This window comes from Schistocerca nitens, chromosome 4 (assembly GCF_023898315.1).
Source record: "Schistocerca nitens isolate TAMUIC-IGC-003100 chromosome 4, iqSchNite1.1, whole genome shotgun sequence".
Taxonomy (NCBI): Eukaryota; Metazoa; Arthropoda; class Insecta; order Orthoptera; family Acrididae; genus Schistocerca; species Schistocerca nitens.
In genome coordinates, this window is record NC_064617.1 from 197,697,790 (window position 1) to 197,722,515 (window position 24,726).

Sequence of the window (24,726 nt, forward strand, 5' to 3'; positions counted from 1 at the left end):
ACGGCAATCTTCTGTCCACCAAGGCACAAGGCGCCGCTTAAGAGTGCCAGAAGACTGTGGTATGGACAGGTCAGCAGCATGGTGGATCACAAGCGTGATGTGATCCACCCATTCCTGTACGCTGTTGTGGCGGTCAAAGACAGCCAACCGAGTGAACAGTGGCCAGTTAGCCCTGCCAATCATCCACAATGGTGGCCGCTGCTCCAGCAATACACCATCCAGGAGATGAATGCGGATAGGGAAGTGATCGCTGGAATGTAGGGTGTCAATGATCTCCCAGTGAACGGAGTCAGTGAGGGTTGGAGAGCAGAAAGATAGGTCAATGGCTGAGAATGACCCTGTAGCACTAGAGAAATGAGTCGAAGTACCTGTGTTGAGGATGCACAACACTTGAGATGTTAGGAGGCTCTCCAAAATTCGACCTAGAGCGCAAAGAGAAGTGGAGCCACACAGGACATGACGGGCATTGAAGTCTCCCAGGAGGAGAAACGGGCGGGGGAGTTGGTCGGTAAGATCTGTGAGAGCCTCTAAGTTCACTGCATCCAGAGGGGGTAAATAAAGGGAGCAAACGGTAAGCCTCCGATGGGAATAAATTTCAACTGCAACTGCTTGCAGGTCAGTATCCACGGGGAGAGCAGAGGAGTGGTGGTCATTATTGACAAACACGGCGACTCTGCTTTTGGCCCTTTCTCCAGTCAGGTCATCTCGGCGATATAACATATAGCCCCTTAGTACAGGAGCATCAGATGGTTTGAAATGCGTTTCCTGTAAACACAAGCACAGGGGGCGTTGCCGTGCTAGGAGGTTCAGTTCCTCCACATGTGCCCGGAATCCATTCATGTTCCACTGTATAATGGGAGCCATCTATCAGGGTGGAAGTACCTTCATTCTCACTTTCTGTCAGGGAGGAGAGCCCACAAAAGGTGGAGGCTCAGTTTTGGGGCGAGATGATTGCCCCAGTCTGACATCAACCTCCATCGCCTCAGAAGAGGAGTCGAGAGAGATGTCAGCAGACTGTATAACTTCAGTCTCCTTTAGTGGGCGAGTCTTCACCTTTGGCTTTGGCTTCGATTTTCTGGCCTGAGGTGGCATTGGAGCCAAAACCTCAGAAGCAGTAGGGGGTGTAGCAGCGCTGGGGAGTGCACAAGACTGAACTCGGGAGGGGCAGGAAGTTCCATGATGTCAGCTACCACAGCCTGCTCAGAAGGCTGGGGGGGGGGGGGGGGGGAGCAGCAGGCTTCACACGAATGGTAGCAGCACATGTACATTGACAAACGCAGGTGCTAGTGCTGACAGTAGCAACCTCCGTTTGTGTAGCGGCATCGGTTTTCAAGACTGGCTGTTTGAGAACAGAAGAAAAGGAAGCAGCGAACGTGGGTGGCTGCATGGACTTGTAAATTTTCTTCGTCTTACAATACGGGATGCGTTTTGTAGTCTTAAGTTCCTGGATCTTCCGTTCCTCAAGGAAAACTCTGCATTCCCTACTCTACACAGGGTGATCCCCAGAGCAGTTGACACACTTGGGAGGAGAGGAGCAACCAACTCCCTCATGGGCGGCTTTACCACAATTCCCGCAAGTGGCTTCCCCTCTACAGCCGAGAGTAGTGTGTCCAAAGTGTTGGCATTTAAAACACCGCATGGGGTTGGGGTAATAAGGCCGTACACGGAGACGTAGGAAACCTGCCTTCACATGCTCTTGCAATTTGGTGCTTTTAAATGTAAGGATAAATGAGTCAGTCTTTATGAGAGTACCATCCACCCGTTTCATAACGTGTTGCACGTCGACAATTCCTGCCCGGAACCATTCAGCCTTCAGTTCGTCTTGGGGAATGTCAACGAGTTCTCAGCAAGTCACAACACCCTTGCTGTAGTTCAAGGTGTCGTGAAATTCAGTCTCTATCGCAAACTCCCCAAGAAATTGTGCCTTCTGAAGGTTCTGGACTTGCTGGAAGCTAGATGTTTCAACCAACAAGGTGCCATTTCGCAAGCGCTTAACAGATTTTAATGTGCCAGCAATACCTTCTAAGCCTTTCTGGATATAAAATGGTGAAACTTTTTCGAAACTCCCATCTTTTCTTTTAATTATAAGAAACACATTCTGCGAAGGAGCATGCGTTCTGTTACTACTACGTGAATCAGGAGGACTGGCTACACGAGCCCTCTTGTGAGTTTGGGTGTTAGAACCTACCAGTGGCCCACCCTTTCCGCTGGGAGGAGAAGAAGAAAAGTTCGAGGGTTCCATCTCGGTCCCACGAGCAGCTAGGGAACTAGGAGTCCACCTAGACAGAGCCCCGCGTGCCTAGGTAAACCTTATACGACTGAGGTGCGGCAGGTTCCCCAGAGGTTGCCCGCTAACGACTGTTCCACCTCAACAGCCATGCATCTCATCAGCGCGCAGCACACCTTGAGATTGAGGGTTTTTTTTTATAGAGGTTTATTCCATCCTCGCGATCCGGGCGGTCAAGCCAAGATCCCCATTCCCTGAGACACACAACGTTCCACCGCCGCGCCGCATGGTGGTCGCTGAAGTATGCTCAGAGCTTACGGTGATGGGGGACTGGCGGCGCTTACCAGTCCCCAGCTCAGGAACCCCGGGGTCGCCAACCCCGTACCCAGCAAATGAATGCTGAGCCCCTGGGGGCGCCCTAATAACAAATGATAACAGTATTGGAAAGGCTATAAGGGAAAGAATACAAGCAGGAAACAGAGCTTACTTTGCAAATACGCAACTTGTCAAAAATAGCCTTGTTACAAGAAAAACTAAACTGCTAATATATAATTCCCTAGTCCGCCCAGATATCACATACGGGTCAGAGGTATGGACGCTGACAGAACACGATAAAAATGCACTAAGAACCATTGAGGGGAAAATGCTACGCAAAATCTATGGGCCAATAAGGGAGGAAGAAGGCTGGAAAATACGCTACAATGCCGAATTGCAAGAGTTAATACAAGGCAGGGACATAGTAAAATTTGTGAAATCACAGCGAATACGATGGCTAGGACACTTTGAGAGAATGGCAGAGGATAGCATTCCAAAGAAAATTATGAAAGGCGTGATCCATTCAGTTAGGCGAAAACAGAGACCTAGGAGAAGATGGATCGACGAGGTAATAATGGATATCACCAGTATGGGAGTCCGGGGGTGGAAAAGAGCAGCAATTAACCGAGAAATGTGGAGGAAGATTGTTGAAGAAGCCAAGGCTCACCAAGGGCTGTAGCGCTACTGAAGAAGAAGAATGTTAAGTGCAGTAGTCATAGTGTCATTTCGTCAATTAGTGTGCTAAACAATCCTCATCCAAATATCATCCCTCTCCATGATGTAAGGCTGCCCACTGAATGTGGGACTGTGTAAAAAATATAGGCTGGGAAATATGTTTTACTAAGATAAACTCTTGCTACTTTCCTAATAGGAGTATCATGTGACATGCTAGGCTATAAAATAGTGAGAGTAAAGGAACCACTGGTATATAAACTAATTTGCTATGAAATACTCAGGAACTATTAATAATAAGTATCATTAAAGGATAATTAATTATAGAAATTACCTTCAATTTCCACGTTTACTGTCACCTCTACTTCTTCCATTTTGCCATCGAAGCCTAGTAAAACAGTCCATGCACCAGCATCGCCATAATAAGCTTTATCTATGTCCACTTTGCAGTAACCAGCAAACATTTCATAATAAGGAGTTCCGTCTGGCTTCTTTATGCTGCAGTAAGAAGCTCCATCGACCATAGAATCCCATGATAAACGGCTTCCAGCGCTTACTTTCACGTTTTTATCTTCAGGAGCAATATCTGAGAAAATACGAAAAAGTTTCTTAAATTTCCAAAAACGCAAAGGATAATATAAAATTAATGTAGAGTATATCGACGCAGTAACGACCTTGTAAAGATACGTTCTCAAATAAGCTTAGCTGACGTGTTCAGACTTCATAATCGGTGCAGAAGTGAAGCCTATCAGTCATATCACTGGAACCTACAGGATGTTTAGCAATTCCTAGTCTTCTAAAGGTCGTTGAAGGGTCATAGTACATAAAGTTTTGATAAGGAAACCATGTTTCGAAATGTACCGTACAGATACAAAATGAGTTTGAAGATCAAATCACATTCGAAATCTTTCGCTTCATGGTACGCACATACGCTGAGAAGATGGCGACTTAATCAGTCATGTTGTAATTATGACGTCATATACCATTTTCGTCCGACTGCAACGAATGCTGCAGGAAACTGTACGTTCGCAACTAGGAGGGTTGACTAGTCCTCCGTGGACGTGGAAAACTTTCTTTTGAAGAGGACATACTTTGTCATGTAGAAGAAAACCCGATTACGAGTCGAATCCAGGATTTTGGTCTGGCGGAAGGGCGTCGGAGCTCATAGAAATTTTCTATCTCCGTGCCGTATTCAAATTCTCTAGAGTAATCGAAGGTGTTGCCTTATCTATTGTAATACCAACTACAATAGCGAGAAAATTTCCGAGATTGTCTAGTGTGAAAGATATGTTGCAAAGATTTTCTCTCTCTCTCTCTCTCTCTCTCTCTCTAGATTAGGAAGAAACAGGTGTAGTTTTGCGAGAATTGCAGCCCCCAAAGAACCCAACACTCTCCTGAATTTGTCTTTGCTCCAGACATCACCCATGTCATGGGCTCCTGCAGAACACACAAGTCAGAGCGTAGTGTCTCCGCTGTGTGCATATCGTGAAGCAGGACCCTTGAAACTGTACATTTCTCGACACGAGTTCCTTACCAAAACTCGTCTACTAAGCCCTCTCTAGAAGCTTGGCACAGGAATTACAGAACACCCTGTATATTCGTTTATTCAGATTTTTGAGTAAGTGAGTTTCTCGTCTAGTGCTTAGCTTATTTTACCACTTGCCTTGACTTTACGGATTTTATTCTCTTTGCTATATATTTTGAATAAAACATGGTCTACTTCCAGTAGACGGTAAAATCCGGATCTTGTCAATGATTTTTTTCGAAGGAATCCGGGAGACAGTTGGAGGGAAGGAACATTACATCGTCCTTGGAGTGTTACCCAAAATAAAAAACTGAAACGAAATGTAGTACACCTGGCACTTGAGTGTAATAAATTATACTGATAGACAGAAAGACTTTTTTTGTCCATGCACATTGCAAGTAAAAAGTCTGAAACCTAACCAATATACACACTGACTTAATAAAAACGTAGATTAGCGTCCCTTCTATTTTAAATTGCCATAATGCTTTTTAGCATGAAATGACCTTTCAAGGAAAATCTGAAACTTCTAATTTTAACATATGTGAGAGAAAAGCTTCAAAACAGAGGATCTACAAAATTGTCCATAAGAAAGACAATTACTTCAGTTTCGAAGCAACATTTAGTCAAAATTTCAGTGAGTTAAGAAAGTTCAATATTTTGAGTTAAGAAATCACTCCTTTAAACTCTATATCTCCCTCTATTTCCTAACATTTGTCCCACAGTACGAGGTCCACAATTTTCACGATTTCGTGCATTTATTTTTTTAACTCTGTGGCGAGATGTCCTTTCTGTCATTATAATGATCACTTAACTTAAAGGAGGGAAGTCGTCACGGTAGAAGATACAGCCAGGTATGAGGCGCGCCAAATAGGAATTGGTTCAGCCGTGGCGTCCGGCCACCACTTACCAGTAGCATCACCTAATGCAGATTAACATGCTGACTCCACGAATATACAGGTTAAGACCAGGAGAAAGAAGAATAACTGATTTTTATGAGGCGTTCTGCGTTCGGTCTGTGCCGCTCATTGGGTGAGATTATGATAGCGTCCAGCAGTTACATGACATCGTGTTACTTGTACAACCGTTCAACAGCAATAATACTTGTTTTTAGTGTAGCATTTCTATCATTAAGCTGTGACAGATGGAAGGAGATACAATTAGCAAAATTTCAAGAAGGTGAAGTAAGGATTTCTGGAGTTATTGCATACTTCTCGATGTTTGGTTACGATTGGCAGAGAATTAATACAGAAAGTTCAGTTTTGGCAAAAGCATGTAATGTGAGTTACAAAACTCTTACGTTAGGTTGATACATTATTTTCAGTCTGCCCCGGTAGCTGTGTGGTCAGCGCGACAGAATGTCAATCCTGAGGTCCCGGGTTCGATTCCCGGCTGGGTCGGAGATTTTCTCTGCTCAGGCACGGGGTGTTGTGTTGTCCTATTCGTCATCATTTCATCCCCATCGACGCGCAAGTCGCCGAAGTGGCGTCAAATCGAAATCTTGGACCCGGCGAACGGTCTACCCGACGGGAGGCCCTAGTCACGTGTTTTTAGTATAAATGAATAATTTCAGTAAATATTAATGACACGCAAATGATAGTAAAATGAGTGTAGATTAACTATGTCTAGGTTATAGTCTTGAAAATTTACTATGCGTGTGCTGTTGAATCGAGGAATTAATGATGCATTGTGGTTTCTGATTATTGTATTGTAAATACACTACCGGAAAAAATTAGACACCTGGAGAGACGATGTCGATTTTGATCTGACGACAGCATTTGCCACCTGGAAGATAATAGGCTTCAACGTCGCCTGCCAACAGATATCGTAGTGGCATAGCTACTAGAGAGCCATCTGTGTCTACCCTATACTAGGGAATGTTCACAGCCAGAAGGTTCAATGTTGCGCTTACGTGTGAAACCAGTCGCTAATCATTTCACGGAGGCACACTCGCGCTTCATAAGCGAGTTCGAGAGGGTTAAAATTATGGCCTTCCGAGCGGCAGGATGGTCCTTTTGGAGAACTGCCACAAGTTGCCCGTGCTGCGTCTCAGTGGTGACGTGGACATCCTCACACCCGTAGACGTCCACAAAGCGCAGACTGCCGCCAGGATCGTCGTGTTGTAAGTGTAGCAGTGTATGACTGCCTAGTGTCACATCTTTCAGGGTAACACAAATTTTTAATTTTAAAGGGGATCACTTAAGACTATTTCCATGGGTTCGCCCCTCAAATTTCTCCCTCATATCACAAAATTGTCGTCTGATGTAGTACAAACTGAAAAAATAAATTCCTTTTAAAGCACAGTTTCGTATATAATTTATATTCAATACCTTACACCTGTGTCACAGAACAAATCCTACATCGAGAATACTTTACACAAGTTTAAGGGAAGGAATGAACAGGCTGAAATGAACAAACAGTACGTGAGACTATGTTAATTCAACTGTAAAAAGCTAAGGAGCATATTATTAGCAAAATGAGAAATATGCAAAAGTGAAATGCCAAAATGAGCACTTCTCAAATGGGAGTAAATCAAAACAATCAGAATGGCTGAAAGAGAGCACAATAACATGAGCTATAAACGAATAAGAGCTAAGCAACCAAGCAAATAAGAAATAGGCAAAAATGAGATGCCAACAAAATGAGAGCTGGCCGAACTCCGTCGGCATTTCTATACGGTTGCGCTCGTGTTGGCACCTCGCGGCCCATTCACAACACGCGCGCCTGCGATCGCAATGCACTCTTAGCGATCGTGGAGGCGTCTAGCGGCCCGTACGCAAGTTGTACGATTGCAGTCGCAGGTCGACCCTTAAGGGGCACCGGAAAGGCTCAAAATCATGAAAAGTTCAATTTCTACTTTTTTGCGTTTTCTGAATCTGCAGACTATTACCTTTTAATAGATATATAATTTATTCAATTCCGAAGACTACAACTATTTTTAAATTTTTTTTGAAATGTGTTCTACATGGGCGTGACCCACTGTGGCGCTGTTAAACTGCTATCAAATGGTGTTATTAATAACGTCCGTGTTCATCAGGTACATTTTAGTGATGTGAGATAAAGTATGTGTTGTGGCTAACCTGTGATGGTTCAATATATATCGCTGGTGAGATTGACGATTGTTTCATGTTTATTTACTCTGTCGTTATCTCGAAAATATTCGTAATTAATTCTGTTTCTTGAGTCTCTGTTTTGTTGAAGTATAATAATGAGTAAAAGTAAAGTTATTAGAAATCCTCTGAAGGCTTTTAAGAAAAGGAGAAATGTTGGAAAGCCAAAGGTATGTGTTATTACTGTAAACAATAAAGACGATAACCAAGTGAGTGAACCTAACCTCTCAAGTACACCTGCCCATAGCAGTCAAAGTGGGAAAGAAAATACTTCACAGAAGAAGCTTGGTTCAATGAGTGAAAACTATGAATATTTTATGGGCGAATCGGATGTGAATGAAATATTTGATATGTCGGTTCTCAAAGGAATTTTTTCAAACTGTGTAAGATGTATTCATTGTAGTGAAGTTGGTCTGGAACTCTCCATAATAAAGCACGTAGGACTTGTTAGTGAAATACAACTGAAATGTGATAAGTGTTCATACATGATCACCTTTTGGAACAGTGTTGCAGTAACTGCAACTGAAGAAAATGGTAGCAAAATCTACGAACACAACATTAGATTTGTTTATTCCTTGCGTTCAGTTGGTAAGGGTGCTACTGCAGGTGCAATTTTCTGTGGCATCATGAATCTTCCAAATCCCCCAACCAAGTTTACGACCTATAATAAATTAATAGGGTCTAAAGTAGAAGATGTCTGTATAGAATCTATGAAGAACGCTGTGGAAGAGGCAGTAATGGAAAATAATGGTAACAGAGATTTGACTGCAGCGTTCGATGGTACCTGGCATAAACGGGGACACACATCTCTTCATGGTGTAGTATCTGCCACCAGTATGTATACAGGGAAAGTTTTAGATGTAGCAGTAATATCAAAGTATTGTAGATGTCCACAAAATTATAAAGGTACACATGAAAATAATTGCAAAGCTAACTATAGTGGCAGTAGTGGAGGAATGGAAGTGGCTGGTGTTGCCAGTATATTCCAGCGTTCTGAGGTGTGTGATAAAGTGCGATATGTTAATTACCTTGGTGACGGTGATTCTAAAAGTTTCAAACATGTTCAAGGACTGAAGCCCTATGGTGGTGATGTTGTAGTGCAGAAATCTGAGTGTATTGGACACGTACAGAAGCGAATGGGAACAAGACTTCGGCGACAAAGCTACGTACAAAAAAACAAAAACTCAGTGATGGTAAAGGGTTGGATGGGAAGGGAAGGTTAACTGACAGTGTAATTGACAAAATACAGAACTATTATGGAATGGCTATTAGGCAAAATACACAAAGTGTCGACGAAATGAAGAAGGCTGTTTGGGCTCTTTTTTTTCATACTTCTTCAACCGATGAAAATCCCCAACATAGCTTGTGTCCCAAAGAAGAGGACAGTTGGTGTAAATATAACAAAGGATTGCTAACTGGTGAAGTGTACACTCATAAGCATAGTCTGCCTTGTGCAATAATGGAGGTGATAAAACCTATTCTCAGAGACTTAGCAGCACCTGAACTGTTGAAAAAGTGTATTCACGGAAAAACTCAAAACGCCAATGAAAGTGTAAATAGTGTTATATGGTCGAGAATCCCCAAGACTGTATTTGTTGGAATAGAAACACTTCACTTTGGTGTGTATGATGCTGTTGCGACTTTCAGTGATGGCAACATTGTAAGGTGCAAGGTATTTAGAAATATGGGAATGAAGATAGGTACTAACATGGTACGAGCGATGCTTGCTTTAGACAAGGAACGCCTTCGGGCTGCAGACAGGGCTGTAAAGAGTCTAGAAATACAAGCAAGAGTAAACAGGAGGAGGAGCAAGAGGAAACTGGAGGAGGAGTTTGCAGAGGATGAAGATAATCCATCCTATGGACCTGGAATGCACTAAAAAGTTAATCCAATCTTTGTCGCTCGATTCCCAAAACTTTTATTTTCTCATACTAATTACATGTTTTCTAAGGATCTTCCAAACATATTTGTTTCAGACTTTCAGTAAATGTTACAAAGTACCTTCTGCATAATTTTTTCCAAAAAACTGTATATTTTTGAATATATAAATAAAAAATTGCAAAAAATGTTGTGAATTTTCATTACAATTGAAAAAAAAATCATCTTTAATAACTGAACTAAAATTTTGTAAAATCCCTGTGTTAAGTTGTAGCCCATATTCCAATAAATAATCTGTAAAAAGTTCAACTTCCTACCTCAAATACTTTGTGAGGAAAGATGTAATTTATAAGCGTTATTTTAACATTGCAAGTATAGGGCGTTCTGGAGCCCCTTAATCTATTAGGGCTATCCACAAAGTACATTACGTTTTGGAATTAAAAATAAATAAAGTATTGGAAATTTTTTTATTATATACAGATGAAAGCCACACTTAAATACTACTTTTCTACATAGTTGCCATTTAAATTAAGGCACTTATCGTAGCGATGGACGAGCTTGGAAATTCCTTCGTCGTAAAATTCGGCCGCCTGCACCTTCAACCACGTGGTTACCTCTTCTTGAAGCTGTGCGTCGTCATCAAAACGCTGCAGAGCCAACAACTTCTTCATTGCTGGGAATAAGTGGAAGTCACTCGGTGCCAGGTCGGGACTGTACGGCGGATGAGGAAACAACTCCCACTTAAAAGATTCGAGAACTTCACGAGTGGCATTTTCCGTGTGGGCCCGGGCGTTGTCATGAATCAGCAAGATCTTTGAGCCCAACTTTCCGCTGCGCTTGTTTTGTATTGCTCTTCTGAGGTTGTGCAGAGTTTGGCAATACCTTTGAGAGTTTATTGTAGTGCCTCTCTCCAGGAAATCCACAAATATCACACCTTTTCTGTCCCAAAAGACAGCCGCCACATGGTTGAAGGCGCAGGCGGCCGAATTTTACGACGAAGGAATTTCCAAGCTCGTCCATCGCTACGATAAGTGCTTTAATTTAAATGGCAACTATGTAGAAAAGTAGTATTTAAGTGCGGCTTTCATCTGTATATAATAAAAAAATTTCCAATACTTTATTTTTAATTCCAAAACGTAATGTACTTTGTGGATAGCCCTCGTATGATGTTACAAGTGGCAGATCGTCTGTCGCAGCACAGATAAGAGGGCATGTGAGCCCATATTTGTCAACACGAACTGTTGTGAACCATTTATTAGGATTGGGACTACGGGTACGCACACCTCCAGCCAGTCTTCCACTGATACCACAGTACTGACGTGCACGGCTCGGCTGGCGCCGTCAGAGGATGACCTGAAAGATGAAATGGCATATGTCGTGGTCTTCAGCGATGAAAGCAGGTCTGCTTGCACGCAAGTGATGGTCGTTTGTGCATACGATGTAGTCCTGGTGAGTGCTGTCTCAGAGTGCTTTGTCCAAGGCACATTGGTCCCGCCCAATGCTTTATGGTCTGGGGTGCGACAAGCTACAGCTGTCGTTCACCTTCGGTGTTTCTAGAGGGGACGCTAACCAGAGTTCGGTATATGTGGAATGTTGTTAGACCCATTATTTTGCCTTTCTTGCAACAGGAAGGTGATATTTTGTTCCAACACGACAATGCCCACTCACACACTGCCACAGAAACACAATGAGCTGTGCAAGACATGCTGCAACTTCCCTGGCCAGCATGATCTCTGGACTCTTCAACAATAGAGCAGTTGTGGGGGGACGAGATGTGACTCATGCATCTCATCAGCCGACAACAGACCTACGTGAACAAGTCGAGCGGGCATGGCATAACATATCCCAGGACAATATTCACTATCTGTACGATCGACTGGATGCCAGAGTCAGCACCTGCATTGCTGCTGGTAGAACTTACACTACCTACTCATGTGTGTTTCAGCATGGGTCGGTAGCCGGTACCTCAAAAACGCTTGTGCTACTGATCTGTAAACATAATTTCCTGTACTCCATATGTACTGTTGCAACAATAAACCTTGAGTGAATTGGAAACCTCTAAAGAGGTGTACTATTTTTTTTTTCTATGTTTTCAGGCACAATCCACTTCTTAAAGAGCATGTAGGTGTTAGCGTCACATCGTTAAAAATAATATTCATTTTATTTTGATAAATAGAGGGTGATACTTTGGCATCTCAGAAAGATGCCATAACCCAATCAACTCCTGAGACAGTACAAAATGACTGCTTCCTTAAGCCCAATCGGAAGCATATTGCCCAGACAGCTGCTCTATCCATAACCAGTGGTGTAGGTACTAGATGCCATTACTCCAGCTTTGACATCCTCAGCAGACACGGGCATAACAGACGAGGAATTGTTTGCTCTCCACCCTGAGCTTCGTGAGCGTCGTGTACATGGGGCTGTGCCTCTAGAGTCGTTGCTTTTCTGGTTCGACCACACAGAGTCAGTTGTTTACTAGTGTTGGTCTGATCCTTATTTACCCAGCCTACACTCGCCTGCATTTATGTGTTGTTATTTCTTCACCCTGTGGCGCTTTCATACTTTTGTGTTTTGATTGGCTGCACTTTCGGACACTCTGCTTGCGAGTCATGTTGACACTCGTTGGTTGTCCATGGGCACCACACATCGTGGTGGTCCCTGTTGATCCGGAGCGCTTACAAAATGCCGCCCTCTCGCTGCAGAGACTTAACACTTTGCGACGAGAACTTGCTTCTCGCAAGTACGTTAGTTTTCATTCTATGCGTTGTATATTGCGGCCGCCATGTATCCACCTTTTTTGGAACGTTGGAGAAATCAAATACAACTGCAGGAGTAGCAGCTGAAACATATAATATTGTGATGACCCTCATCAGTGAATCCAGTCAATGATGCTATTTACAAACATGTTGTTGTTGTTGTGGTCTTCAGTCCTGAGACTGGTTTGATGCAGCTCTCCATGCTACTCTATCCTGTGCAAGCTTCTTCATCTCCCAGTACCTACTGCAACCTACATCCTTCTGAATCTGCTTAGTGTATTGATCTCTTGGTCTCCCTCTACGATTTTTACCCTCCACGCTGCCCTCCAATGCTAAATTTGTGATCCCTTGATGCCTCAAAACATGTCCTACCAACCGATCCCTTCTTCTAGTCAAGTTATGCCACAAACTTCTCTTCTCCCCAATCCTATTCAATACCTCCTCATTAGTTACGTGATCTACCCACCTTATCTTGAGCATTCTTCTGTAACACCACATTTCGAAAGCTTCTATTCTCTTCTTGTCCAAACTGGTTATCGTCCATGTTTCACTTCCATACATGGCTACACTCCATACAAATACTTTCAGAAACGACTTCCTGACACTTAAATCTATACTCGATGTTAACAAATTTCTCTTCTTCAGAAACGATTTCCTTGCCATTGCCAGTCTACATTTTATATCCTCTCTACTTCGACCATCATCAGTTATTTTACTCCCTAAATAGCAAAACTCTTTTACTACTTTAAGTGTCTCATTTCCTAATCTAATCCCCTCAGCATCACCCGATTTAATTTGGCTACATTCCATTATCCTCGTTTTGCTTTTGTTGATGTTCATCTTATATCCTCCTTTCAAGACACTGTCCATTCCGTTCAACTGCTCTTCCAAGTCCTTTGCTATCTCTGACAGAATTACAATGTCATCAGCGAACCTAAAAGTTTTTATTACTTCTCCATGGATTTTAATACCTGTTCCGAACTTTTCTTTTGTTTCCTTTATTGCTTGTTCAATATACAGATTGAATAGCATCGGGGAGGTGCTACAACCCTGTCTCATTCCCTTCCCAACCACTTCTTCCCTTTCATACCCCTCGACTATTATAACTGCCATCTGGTTTCTGTACAAATTGTTAATAGCCTTTCGCTCCCTGTATTTTACCCCTGCCACCTTTAGAATTTGAAAGAGAGTATTCCAGTCAATATTGTCAAAAGCTTTCTCTAAGTCTACAAATGCTAGAAACGTAGGTTTACCTTTCCTTAATCTTTCTTCTAAGATAAGTCGTAAGGTCAGTATTGCATCACGTGTTCCAACATTTCTACGGAATCCAAACTGATCTCCCCGAGGTCGGCTTCTACCAGTTTTTCCATTCGTCCGTAAATAATTCGCGTTAGTATTTTGCAGCTGTGACTTATTAAACTGATAGTTCGGTAATTTTCACATCTGTCAACACCTGCTTTCTTTGGTATTGGAATTATTATATTCTTCTTGAAGTCTGTGGGTATTTCGCCTGTCTCATACATCTTGCTCACCAGATGGTAGAGTTTTGTCATGACTGGCTCTCCCAAGGCCATCAGTAGTTCTAATGGAATGTTGTCTACTCCCGGGGCCTTGTTTCGACTCAGGTCTTTCAGTGCTCTGTCAAACTCTTCACGCAGTATCTTATCTCCCATTTCATCTTCATCTACATCCTCTTCCACTTCCATAATACTGTCCTCAAGTACATCACCCTTGTATAAACCCTCTATATACTCCTTCCACCTTTCTGCCTTCCCTTCTTTGCTTAGAACTGGGTTGCCATCTGAGCTCTTGATATTCATACAAGTGGTTCTCTTCTCTCCAAAGGTCTCTTTAATTTTCCTGTAGCAGTATCTATCTTACCCCTAGTGAGACAAGCCTCTACATCCTTACATTTGTCCTCTAGCCATCCCTGCTTAGCCATTTTGCACTTTCTGTCGATCTCATTTTTGAGACGTTTGTATTCCCTTTGGCCTGCTTCATTTACTGCATTTTTATATTTTCTCCTTTCATCAATTAAATTCAATATTTCTTCTGTTACCCAAGGATTTCTACTAGCCCTCGTCTTTTTACCTACTTGATCCTCTGCTGCCTTCACTACTTCATCCCTCAGAGCTACCCATTCTTCTTCTACTGTATTTCTTTCCCCCATTCCTGTCAATTGTTCCCCTATGCTCTCCCTGAAACTCTCTACAACCTCTGGTTCTTTCAGTTTATCCAGGTCCCATCTCCTTAAATTCCCACCTTTTTGCAGTTTCTTCAGTTTCAATCTGCAGTTCATAACCAATAGATTGTGGTCAGAATCCACATCTGCCCCTGGAAATGTCTTACAATTTAAAACCTGGTTCCTAAATCTCTGTCTTACCATTATATAATCTATCTGATACCTATTAGTATCTCCAGGATTCTTCCATGTATACAACCTTCTTTTATGATTCTTGAACCAAGTGTTAGCTATGATTAAGTTATGCTCTGTGCAAAATTCTACAAGGCGGCTTCCTCTTTCATTTCTTCCCCCCAATCCATATTCTCCTACTATGTTTCCTTCTCTCCCTTTTCCTACTGACGAATTCCAGTCACCCATGACTATTAAATTTTCGTCTCCCTTCACTACCTGAATAATTTCTTTTATCTCGTCATACATTCCATCAATTTCTTCATCATCTGCAGAGCTAGTTGGCATATAAACTTGTACTACTGTAGTAGGCGTGGGCTTTGTGTCTATCTTGGCCACAATAATGCGCTCACTATGCTGTTTGTAGTAGCTAACCCGCACTCCTATTTTTTTTATTCATTATTAAACCTACTCCTGCATTACCCCTATTTGATTTTGTATTTATAACCCTGTAATCACCTGACCAAAAGTCTTGTTCCTCCTGCCACCGAACTTCACTAATTCCCACTATATCTAACTTTAACCTCTCCATTTCCCTTTTTAAATTTTCTAACCTACCTGCCCGATTAAGGGATCTGACATTCCACGCTCCGATCCGTAGAATGCCAGTTTTCTTTCTTCTGATAACGACGTCCTCTTGAGTAGTCCCCGCCCGGAGATCCGAATGGGGGACTATTTTACCTCCGGAATATTTTACCCAAGAGGACGCCATCATCATTTAATCATACAGTAAAGCTGCATGTCCTCGGGAAAAATTACGGCTGTAGTTTCCCCTTGCTTTCAGCCGTTCGCAGTACCAGCACAGCAAGGCCGTTTTGGTTAATGTTACAAGGCCAGATCAGTCAATCATCCAGACTGTTGCCCCTGCAACTACTGAAAAGGCTGCTGCCCCTCTTCAGGAACCACATGTTTGTCTGGCCTCTCAACAGATACCCCTCCGTTGTGGTTGCACCTGCGGTACGGCCATCTGTATCGCTGAGGCACGCAAGCCTCCCCACCAACGGCAAGGTCCATGGTTCATGGGGGAAGTTACAAACATTACAATATTTAATTTACAATACTTTTTATGTATTTGAACATCTATTTTTTTAATTATGGTGGTCAATGATATCTGTATCGGTGCGAATTTGAAAGTGTTAAGTTGGTAATATACAAAAAAAAAAAAAAATCACGACGGAATTGTCCCAAATGGGACGGAAATCGGCAGATGAGGCGTACGTGTAGAGATAAACAAATGAGCATGATCTCAAAAAAAATTGGATGATTTATTCAAGAGGAAGAGCTTCTTAAATTTAACAAGTCAATAGTGCATTGGTCCACCTCTGGTCCTTATTCGCCTAGGGATTGATTGACAGAGTTGTTGGATGTCGCCACGCGGGATTAGCCGAGCGGTCTAAGGCGCTGCAGTCATGGACTGTGCGGCTGGTCCCGGCGGAGGTTGGTTGGTTTGGTTTGTGGGATTAAAGGGACCAGACTGCAATGGTCATCGGTCCCTTTGTCCAAAAAATTAAAACCACCCAAAGAGAATAAAAACGAACAGCAGGAAAAACGTCAGACGACATGGGACAAGAAATACGCCGACAGAAATCAAACAAAACAAATTAAAATCACACAGAGTGTGACGGTGGTTGGCCGACCATAGAGAAAAAAAAAGGAAAAGCCAACCACCGAGAACACATTAAAAACTCAGTTTAAAATCGGAGGCCAAAAGCTAGAATCAACACTAAAAACTAGAAACACTCAGATTATATGATAAAAACCCCCTGCCCAAATAAAACGTAAAACTAAGCCAGCCATAGCAGGGTCATCAGTTAAAGGGCAGGGAGCGTGTTAGGCAGTGCGAACGTCTGCCTGAGCACAGAGAAAAGCGGACACTCCAAGAAAATGTGGACCACAGATAAAATGTAGCCGCAGCGACATAGAGGTGGGTCGTCACGGCGCAATAAGTGGCCGTGGGTCATCCGTGTGTGCCCAATGCGTAGTCGGCATAGGAAGACAGACTCCTTGCGAGAGACGCGCAAGGAGGAGTGCCACACAATCGTCGTCTCCTTGACGGCACGGAGTTTGTTACGGGTGGTCAGACCGCACCATTCAGCGTCCCAGAGCGAGATAACTTAGCGGCGTAAGACCACCCTCAAATCAGTCTCCGGAAGGCCAATGTCTAGAGTGGGTTCACTGGTGGCCTGTTTGGTCAGGCGGTCAACACGTTCATTGCCCGGGATACCGACATGACCGGGGGTCCACACAAAGACCACAGAGCGGCCGCAACGGGCAAGAGTATGCAGGGACTCATGGATAGCCATCACCAGACGAGAACGAGGGAAACACTGGTCGACAGCTCGTAAACCGCTCAGGGAATCGCTACAGATAATGAAGGACTCACCTGAGCAGGAGCGGATATACTCTAGGGCACGAAAGATGGCAACCAGCTCAGCAGTGTAAACGCTGCAGCCATCCTGCAAGGAACGTTGTTCGGAATGGTCCCCTAGAGTTAGCACATACCCGACATGACCAGCAACCATCGAACCGACAGTGTAAACAATGCCAGAGCCCTGATACGTGGCCAGGATGGAATAAAAGCGGCGGCGGAAGGCCTCTGGAGGGACGGAGTCCTTCGGGCCCAGTGCCAAGTCGAGCTGAAGGCAAGGGCGAGGAACACACCATGGGGGAGTACGCAAAGTGGCCCGGAAAGGAGGTGGAACAGGGAAAAACCCAAGCCCGGAGAGGAGCTCTTTGACGCGGACCGTGATCATACAACCAGACCGGGGCCAACGTTCTGGCAGATGGACGACCGATTGCGAGAACAGGAGACGATAGTTTGGATGCCCGGGCAAGCTAAAAACATGGGCAGCATAAGTGGCCAGCAAACGTTGGCGCCGTAACCGCAGGGGAGGGACATCTGCCTCCACTAGTACGCTGTCCACAGGGCTGGTGCGGAAGGCACCAGTGGCAAGTCGTATCCCGCTGTGTAGTATTGGGTCCAGTACCCACAACGCAGACGGGGAAGCGGAGCCATAAGCCAGGCTCCCATAATCCAGACGGGACTGGATTAACGCTTGGTAGAGCCGTAACAAGGTAGATCGGTCGGCGCCCCAGCTGGTGTGGCTCAAACATCGCAGAGCATTGAGATGCCGCCAACACGCCTGTTTGAGTTGCCGAATATGAGGCAGCCAAGTCAACCGGGAATCATAAAGTACACCCAAAAACCCATGGGTCTCCACCACAGCAAGAAGTTCGTCGTCAAGATAAAGCCGCGGCGCAGGATGGACCGTTCGGCGCCGGCAGAAATGCATAACGCGATTCTTGGCAGCCGAAAACTGAAAACCATGCGCTACAGCCCAAGACTGCGCCTTGCGGATAGCGCCCTGTAGCTGACGTTCAGCAGCTGCAATGCCAATAGAGCTATAGGAAAGGCAGAAGTCGTCAGCATACAGGGAAGCGGAGACAGAATTTCCCACGGCCGCAGCGAGCCCGTTAATGGCTATTAAAAACACGCAGACACTTAAAACAGAACCCTGTGGCACACCAGTCTCCTGGACGTGGGAGGAACTATATGAGGCCGCGACTTGCACGCGGAAGGTACGATACGACAGAAAATTGTGGATAAAAAGCGGCAGAGGACCCCGAAGACCCCATCCATGAAGCGTAGAAAGGATGTGATGACGCCATGTCATATCGTACGCCTTCCGCATGTCGAAAAAGACAGCGACCAGGTGCTGACGGTGGGCAAAGGCAGTACGGATGGCCAACTCCAGGCTCACCAGATTGTCGGTGGCGGAGCGGCCGTTACGGAACCCACCCTGAGACAGAGCCAGAAGGCACCGAGACTCCAGTACCCAATTCAAGCGCTGGCTCACCATCCGTTCAAGCAACTTGCAAAGAACGTTGGTGAGGCTAATGGGACGGTAGCTGTCCACCTCCAGAGGGTTCTTTCCAGGTTTCAAAACGGGGATGACAATGCTTTCCCGCCATTGCGACGGAAACTCCCCCTCGACCCAAAGACGGTTGTAAAGATCGAGGAGGCGCCGCTGGCAGTCCACTGAAAGGTGTTTCAGCATCTGACAGTGGATGCCATCTGGCCCAGGAGCGGTATCAGGGAAAGCAGCTAGGGCACTGTGAAATTCCCACTCACTGAATGGAGCATTGTAATATTCTGGGTGGTGGGTGCGAAACGAAAGGCTCCGACGTTCCATCCGCTCTTTAATGGAGCTGAACGCCAGTAGGTAATTGGAAGAAGCGGAACTAAGAGCAAAATGCTCTGCCAAGCTGTTGGCAATTTCGTCGGAGTCTGTACAAACTGCTCCACTCAGTGAGAGCGCAGGGACACTGACAGGGGTCCGATAGCCATAGAGGCGTTGGATCTTGGCCCAGACCTGCGATGGAGAGACATGGAGGCCAATGGTGGACACATACCGCTCCCAGCACTCCTGCTTGCTTTGGCGGATAAGGCGGCGGGCCCGCGCACGCAGCCGTTTGAAGGTGATGAGGTGTTCAATGCAGGGATGTCGCTTGTGACGCTGCAGCGTCTGCCGGCGATCTTTAATCGCTGCAGCGATCTCAGGCGACCACCAAGGCACAGTTCGCCGCCGTGGGGACCCAGAGGAACGGGGAATGGCAGATTCGACGGCAGTAACGATGCCGGTGGTGACCGATTGAACCACTGCATCAATGTCATCATTAGAAAGAGGTTCAATAGCGGCAGTGGAGGAGAACAAGTCCCAGTCAGTCTTATTCATAGCCCGTCTGCTAGGGCGCCCAGAAGAGTGACGCTGTGGTAGTGACAGAAAGATCGGAAAGTGGTCACTACCACACAGGTCGTCATGCACACTCCATTGGTCAGACGGTAAGAGGCTAGGGCTACAGATTGAAAGGTCAGTGGAGGAGTAGGTGCCATGCGCCACACTGAAGTGTGTGAAGGCACCATCATTTAACAGCGAGAGATCGAGCTGTGACAATAAATGCTCAACGCTGGCGCCTCGACCTGTTGCCACTGACCCACCCCACAGAGGGTTATGGGCGATGAAGTCGCCCAATAGCAAGAAAAGTGGCGGCAATTGGGCTATCAGTGCAGCCAGGACATGCTGCGAGACATCACCATCCGGTGGAAGGTAAAGACTGCAGACGGTAACAGCCTGTGGCGTCCACACCCGAACAGCGACAGCCTCTAAAGGTGTTTAGAGAGGGACAGACTCGCTGTGCAGAGTGTGAAGGACATAGAGGCAGACGCCACCAGACACCCTTTCATATGCTGCCCGGTTCTTATAATAACCCCGATAGCCATGGAGGGCGGGGGTTCGCATTGCTGGAAACCAAGTTTCCTAAAGAGCAATGCAGAAGAAAGTGTGAAGGCTGATAAGTTGGCGGAGCTCAGCTAGATGGTGGAAGAAACCGCTGCAGTTCCACTGGAGGATAGTATTGTCCATGGCGGAGAAAGGCGTGACGGGACTGGGAAGGCAGATTACGCTGCTGGGTCACCTGCTGCCTCCGATGGAGCACCCGTGCAAGTGCTATCCATTGCGTCTGAGGGACCGGCGAGATCGAGGTCCTCAGCGGACGCAAGGATCTCCACCTCATCGTCAGACGCAGAGCTTTCAGGTAGCGGTGGAGTAGGTGCCACCGCAGGTGTCTTGCTCTTACGGGTCTTCAAAGTCGTTTTCTCTAGCTGTTCCTTTGGTTGCCGTTGTTGAGAGGGCTTATTGGAGTCAGTCTCTGGGACCGAAGAGGATTGCGAAGCCTGTCGACCAGCGACCTGTGGCTTCTTCAGCCACTGGTTGGTGTCTGCTGTGCTGCTGGTAGGAACCTGGGAAGGGAGTGACCCAAGGGATCCCTTCCAAGCGAGAGAAGCCGAAGAAGACTTACGCTTCTCTGGCTTAGAAGTGGGGACTGGTGTCCCCAGTGGTTTAGTGGGTGCTGCTCCCGAGGTAGATGGTGTGGGAGCAACAGCGAGAGAAGGGGCCCCCATCATCAAGGGGGCAGGTGAGGTCCTCTGAGAGCTGACTATGTCTTGCAGCTGAAGGAGCTGGAGCAGGAGTGACAGTGGAGGCATAAGATGACATCATGCGCACGGGATGTAGCCGTTCAAATTTCCGCTTAGCCTCAGTGTAGGTCAGTCGGTCCAGGGTCTTATATTCCATGATTTTGCGTTCTTTCTGTAAGATACTGCAGTCCCGTGAGCAAGGGGAATGAGGCTCTCCACAGTTGACACAGACGGGAGGCAGAGCACATGGAGTATCGGGATGAGACGGGCGTCCACAATCTCGACATGTGAGGCTAGAAGTACAGCGAGAGGACATGTGATCGAACTTCCAGCGCTTAAAGCACCGCATCTGGGGAGGGATATTGGGTTTGACGTCACATGGGTAGACCATCACCTTGACCTTCTCTGGTAACGTATTGCCTTCGAAGGCCAAGATGAAGGCGCCGGTAGCTACCTGATTGTCCCTCGGACCCCGATGAACGCGCCGGACGAAATGTACACTTCGGCGCTCTAAATTGGGGCGCAGCTCGTCATCAGACTGCAAAAGTAGGTCCCGTTGGAAAATAATACCCTGGACCATATTTAAACTCCTATGTGGGGTGATGGTAACGTTAACATCCCCCAACTTGTCACAAGCAAGTAACCTGCGTGACTGGGCAGAGGATGCCGTTTTTATCAAAACTGACCCAGAGCGCATTTTGGACAAGCCCTCCACCTCCCCAAACTTGTCCTCTAAATGCTCTACAAAGAACTGAGGCTTCACGGATAGAAACGAGTCACCATCAGCTCTGGTACAGACGAGATACCTGGGCGAATACACGTCACTGTCATTCATTGCCTTTCGTTCCTCCCATGGTGTAGCCAGGGATGGGAACGATTTGGGATCATAAACGTTAGCTTTAAAATTAGCCCTCGAACGCTTAGAGACTGCTGGTGGCTGGCCGCCAGCGAGAGATGATGTACCACATCTCATTGCGGGTCATCCGCCCTGATGCCACCTACTCCGACCAAGGGCCCTCCCCACGGGCGCCACCCAGCCGCAGCAATAGCCACCTGGCAGGATGGCCATTGCCGGGAGTCCTGATGCCCCAGGGAGATGGGCATCTACTCCTTGGGGAGTTAACGGCGCAGGCATCAGTAGAGCGATCCCTGTGTTGTCAGGGGGCTACAACCAACAGGGTACATGGCGGCCCCACCACAACGGACTGGCTACTGTGCTGGATCTTAGGTGCAAAAATGTCCAAGGTCGTCGTCGCAGTTAAAAGCAACACTGCAGAGTGCAGCGTGGTAATCGCACCCAGGTACGTATCCTCGCCCAAGAGATGGAAAACGAGCGGGACAGTATTGCAACGACGAAAAAGCCGGCTAAAGGTCTCAATACACGACGGATACAGTGCACCATGTAAGGCGCCCTTCCCCAATTGGCTCGCTCTTCGGAATAATTTAGAAAGATGGAGGTCAAACCCGAGAGGGGACCATCACATAAGGCCGAAACATTTGAGACTCCTTTTAGTCGCCTCTTACGACAGGCAGGAATACCGCGGGCCTTTTCTAACCCCCGAACCCGCAGGGGGGGCCGGCGGAGGTTCGAGTCGTCCTTCGTGTGTGCGTGTGTGTGTGTGTGTGTGTGTGTGTGTGTGTTTGTGTTTGTGTCCTTAGGATAATTTAGGTTAAGTAGTGTGTAAGCTTAGGGACGGATGACCTTAGCAGTTAAGTCCCATAAGATTTCACACACATATGAACATTTTTTTGTTGGTTGTCCTTCTGGGGATACCATGCCAAATTCTGTCCAATTGGCACTTTAGGTAGTCAAAACCCTGAGCTGGTTGGAGGGCCCTACCCTTAAATCTCGATACGTTCTCAACTGGAGACAGAACCAACGACCTTGCCGGCCTATGTAGGGTTTGGCAAGCACGCAAACAAGCAGTAGAAACTCTCGTCGTGTGTGGACGGGTGTTACCTTGCTGAAATGTAAGATCAGGATGGTTTGTCATAAGGGACAACGATGTGTATAGAATATCGTTGACATAACGCTGTGCCGTAAGGATGCCGCGGATTACAGCCAAATGTGTCCTGCTATGAAATCAGATGGCATCCCACACCATCACTTCTGGTTGTCAGGACATATGCTCACGCAGGCTGATGTGTAGCCGATGTGTGGAGCATATCCAGACGCATTTTCGCAGCCCATTGGGGCCTGGAATTTCATTGACTGGAGTGGAACTGCTTCAGTGATGAATCCCACTTCGAACAGAGCTCTAATGATCAGCGAACACGTGTCTGGAAACGGCCCAGGAAACTGTGAGCTACCAACATGACTGTCACCCGTCACGCGGCTCAACAACCAGTAGTATTGGTTTCACGAGCCATTTCTTTTCATAGCAGGACCTCTTTGGTAGTCATCCGCGGCACCCTTGCGGCACAGCGGTATGTCAACGATATTCTACGCCCCGATTTGTAGCCTTTGTGAGGTTACAAGGGATACTGTAATAGTATAACTAATTTGCTGGATGTGGTAATGTTTACTGTGGAAGAACAGTTGGGGTGTAGCAAGCACAAGTCAATATATTTATGGAGTCACCTTCCTGATAAAGAGAGGAGGCAGTATATAACAGTTTCACATTGAATTACTTAGTTGCATAATTGCCTATGTGTCAGTGCATAACTTGGTACATATGTTAATAATGTAAGGCGTGCTTGTCTTGCTAATCATTGGATTTGCTGGGTATCTGATCACTGAAATAGGAGTACTCCATAAACATAAGAGCTCTTGTGGATGTGATTTAGTAAAATAAAAACGTTTTCATTCTAAACTGTTGTCGGTGTAAATCATTTGTGAACGATCGTGATATAGACAAATACTTGAATTCATTCACTGCTGTACTTAGGCTGGCTATTTACTCAATATAGGGCGCGAATGCAACTGTGCACAACCGAACCCCTTTTGCAGACGAGTCATGATAAAAGGTTGTGTACAAGACCGAGGGCAGTTGCACCCTTCATGGCAATCCATCCTGTGCTTGCATTTCAGCAACATTATATCTAATTACTATTAAAAACAGTCTTGATCACTTTTTATTTAAGAAGGTGACCGGTTTCGACCACTACTGTGGTCATCTTCAGACCATTGAGTAGGAACCTCTGTTCTGTTGTGGAATCACAACAGAACAGAGGTTCCTACTCAATGGTCTGAAGATGACCACAGTAGTGGTCGAGACCGGTCACCTTCTTAAATAAAAAGTGATCAAGACTGTTTTTAATAGTAATTATTTATAAGACATTGATCACTGCTGTTCCCATAATGTATTCAAAAGTAACATTACATCTGCCTGCACACGGTGGAAGTCTCTACTGCTTATTTTAATGCTTTCCCAGCAAGGTCACTGAATCTCTCACCAACTGAGAACGTTTGGTACATTATAGGCAAGGCCCACCAACCATCTCTGGATTTTGACGTCTAACGTGCCAGACAGACAGAATTTGGTACGATATCCCTCAAGAAGAGATCCAAAAACTCTAGCAATCAGTCCAAGCTGAGTAACTGCTGCATAAGGGAAAGAGGTAGGCCAATGCGTTTCTGACTGCCTCAGTTTGTGAAGCTCTTTCTCTTCAATAAATCATCCAATTTCTTTCTGAAACCGTAATGTGTGTGTTTGTGTGTGTGTGTGTGTGTACACGTCACATTTATCGATTTATGTTCCATTGGAATAATTCCTTCGTGGTGCGTCGTCTTTTCTCTCAGAGTGCACAGGTGGCAACTTTTGTAGTCCTATCGTTCTCAGTTGTGTATAGTATTACGATATGTTGATAATTATTAGGCTGCTTGGGGATCGTCTGTGAAGTGGGAAAACAACAT

At 45.6% G+C, this 24,726-nt stretch overlaps 1 protein-coding gene across 1 annotated transcript in view; it reads right to left on the reverse strand.

Annotated features, from left to right (window-relative positions):
* LOC126253157 (uncharacterized) overlaps window positions 1-24,726 on the reverse strand; it is a 215,773-nt gene that overhangs the window by 28,791 nt on the left and 162,256 nt on the right. The window contains exon 4 of the mRNA XM_049954315.1: window positions 3,549-3,800. Coding sequence (XP_049810272.1) covers window positions 3,549-3,800 — 252 coding nt within the window. The remainder of the gene's footprint in view (window positions 1-3,548; window positions 3,801-24,726) is intronic.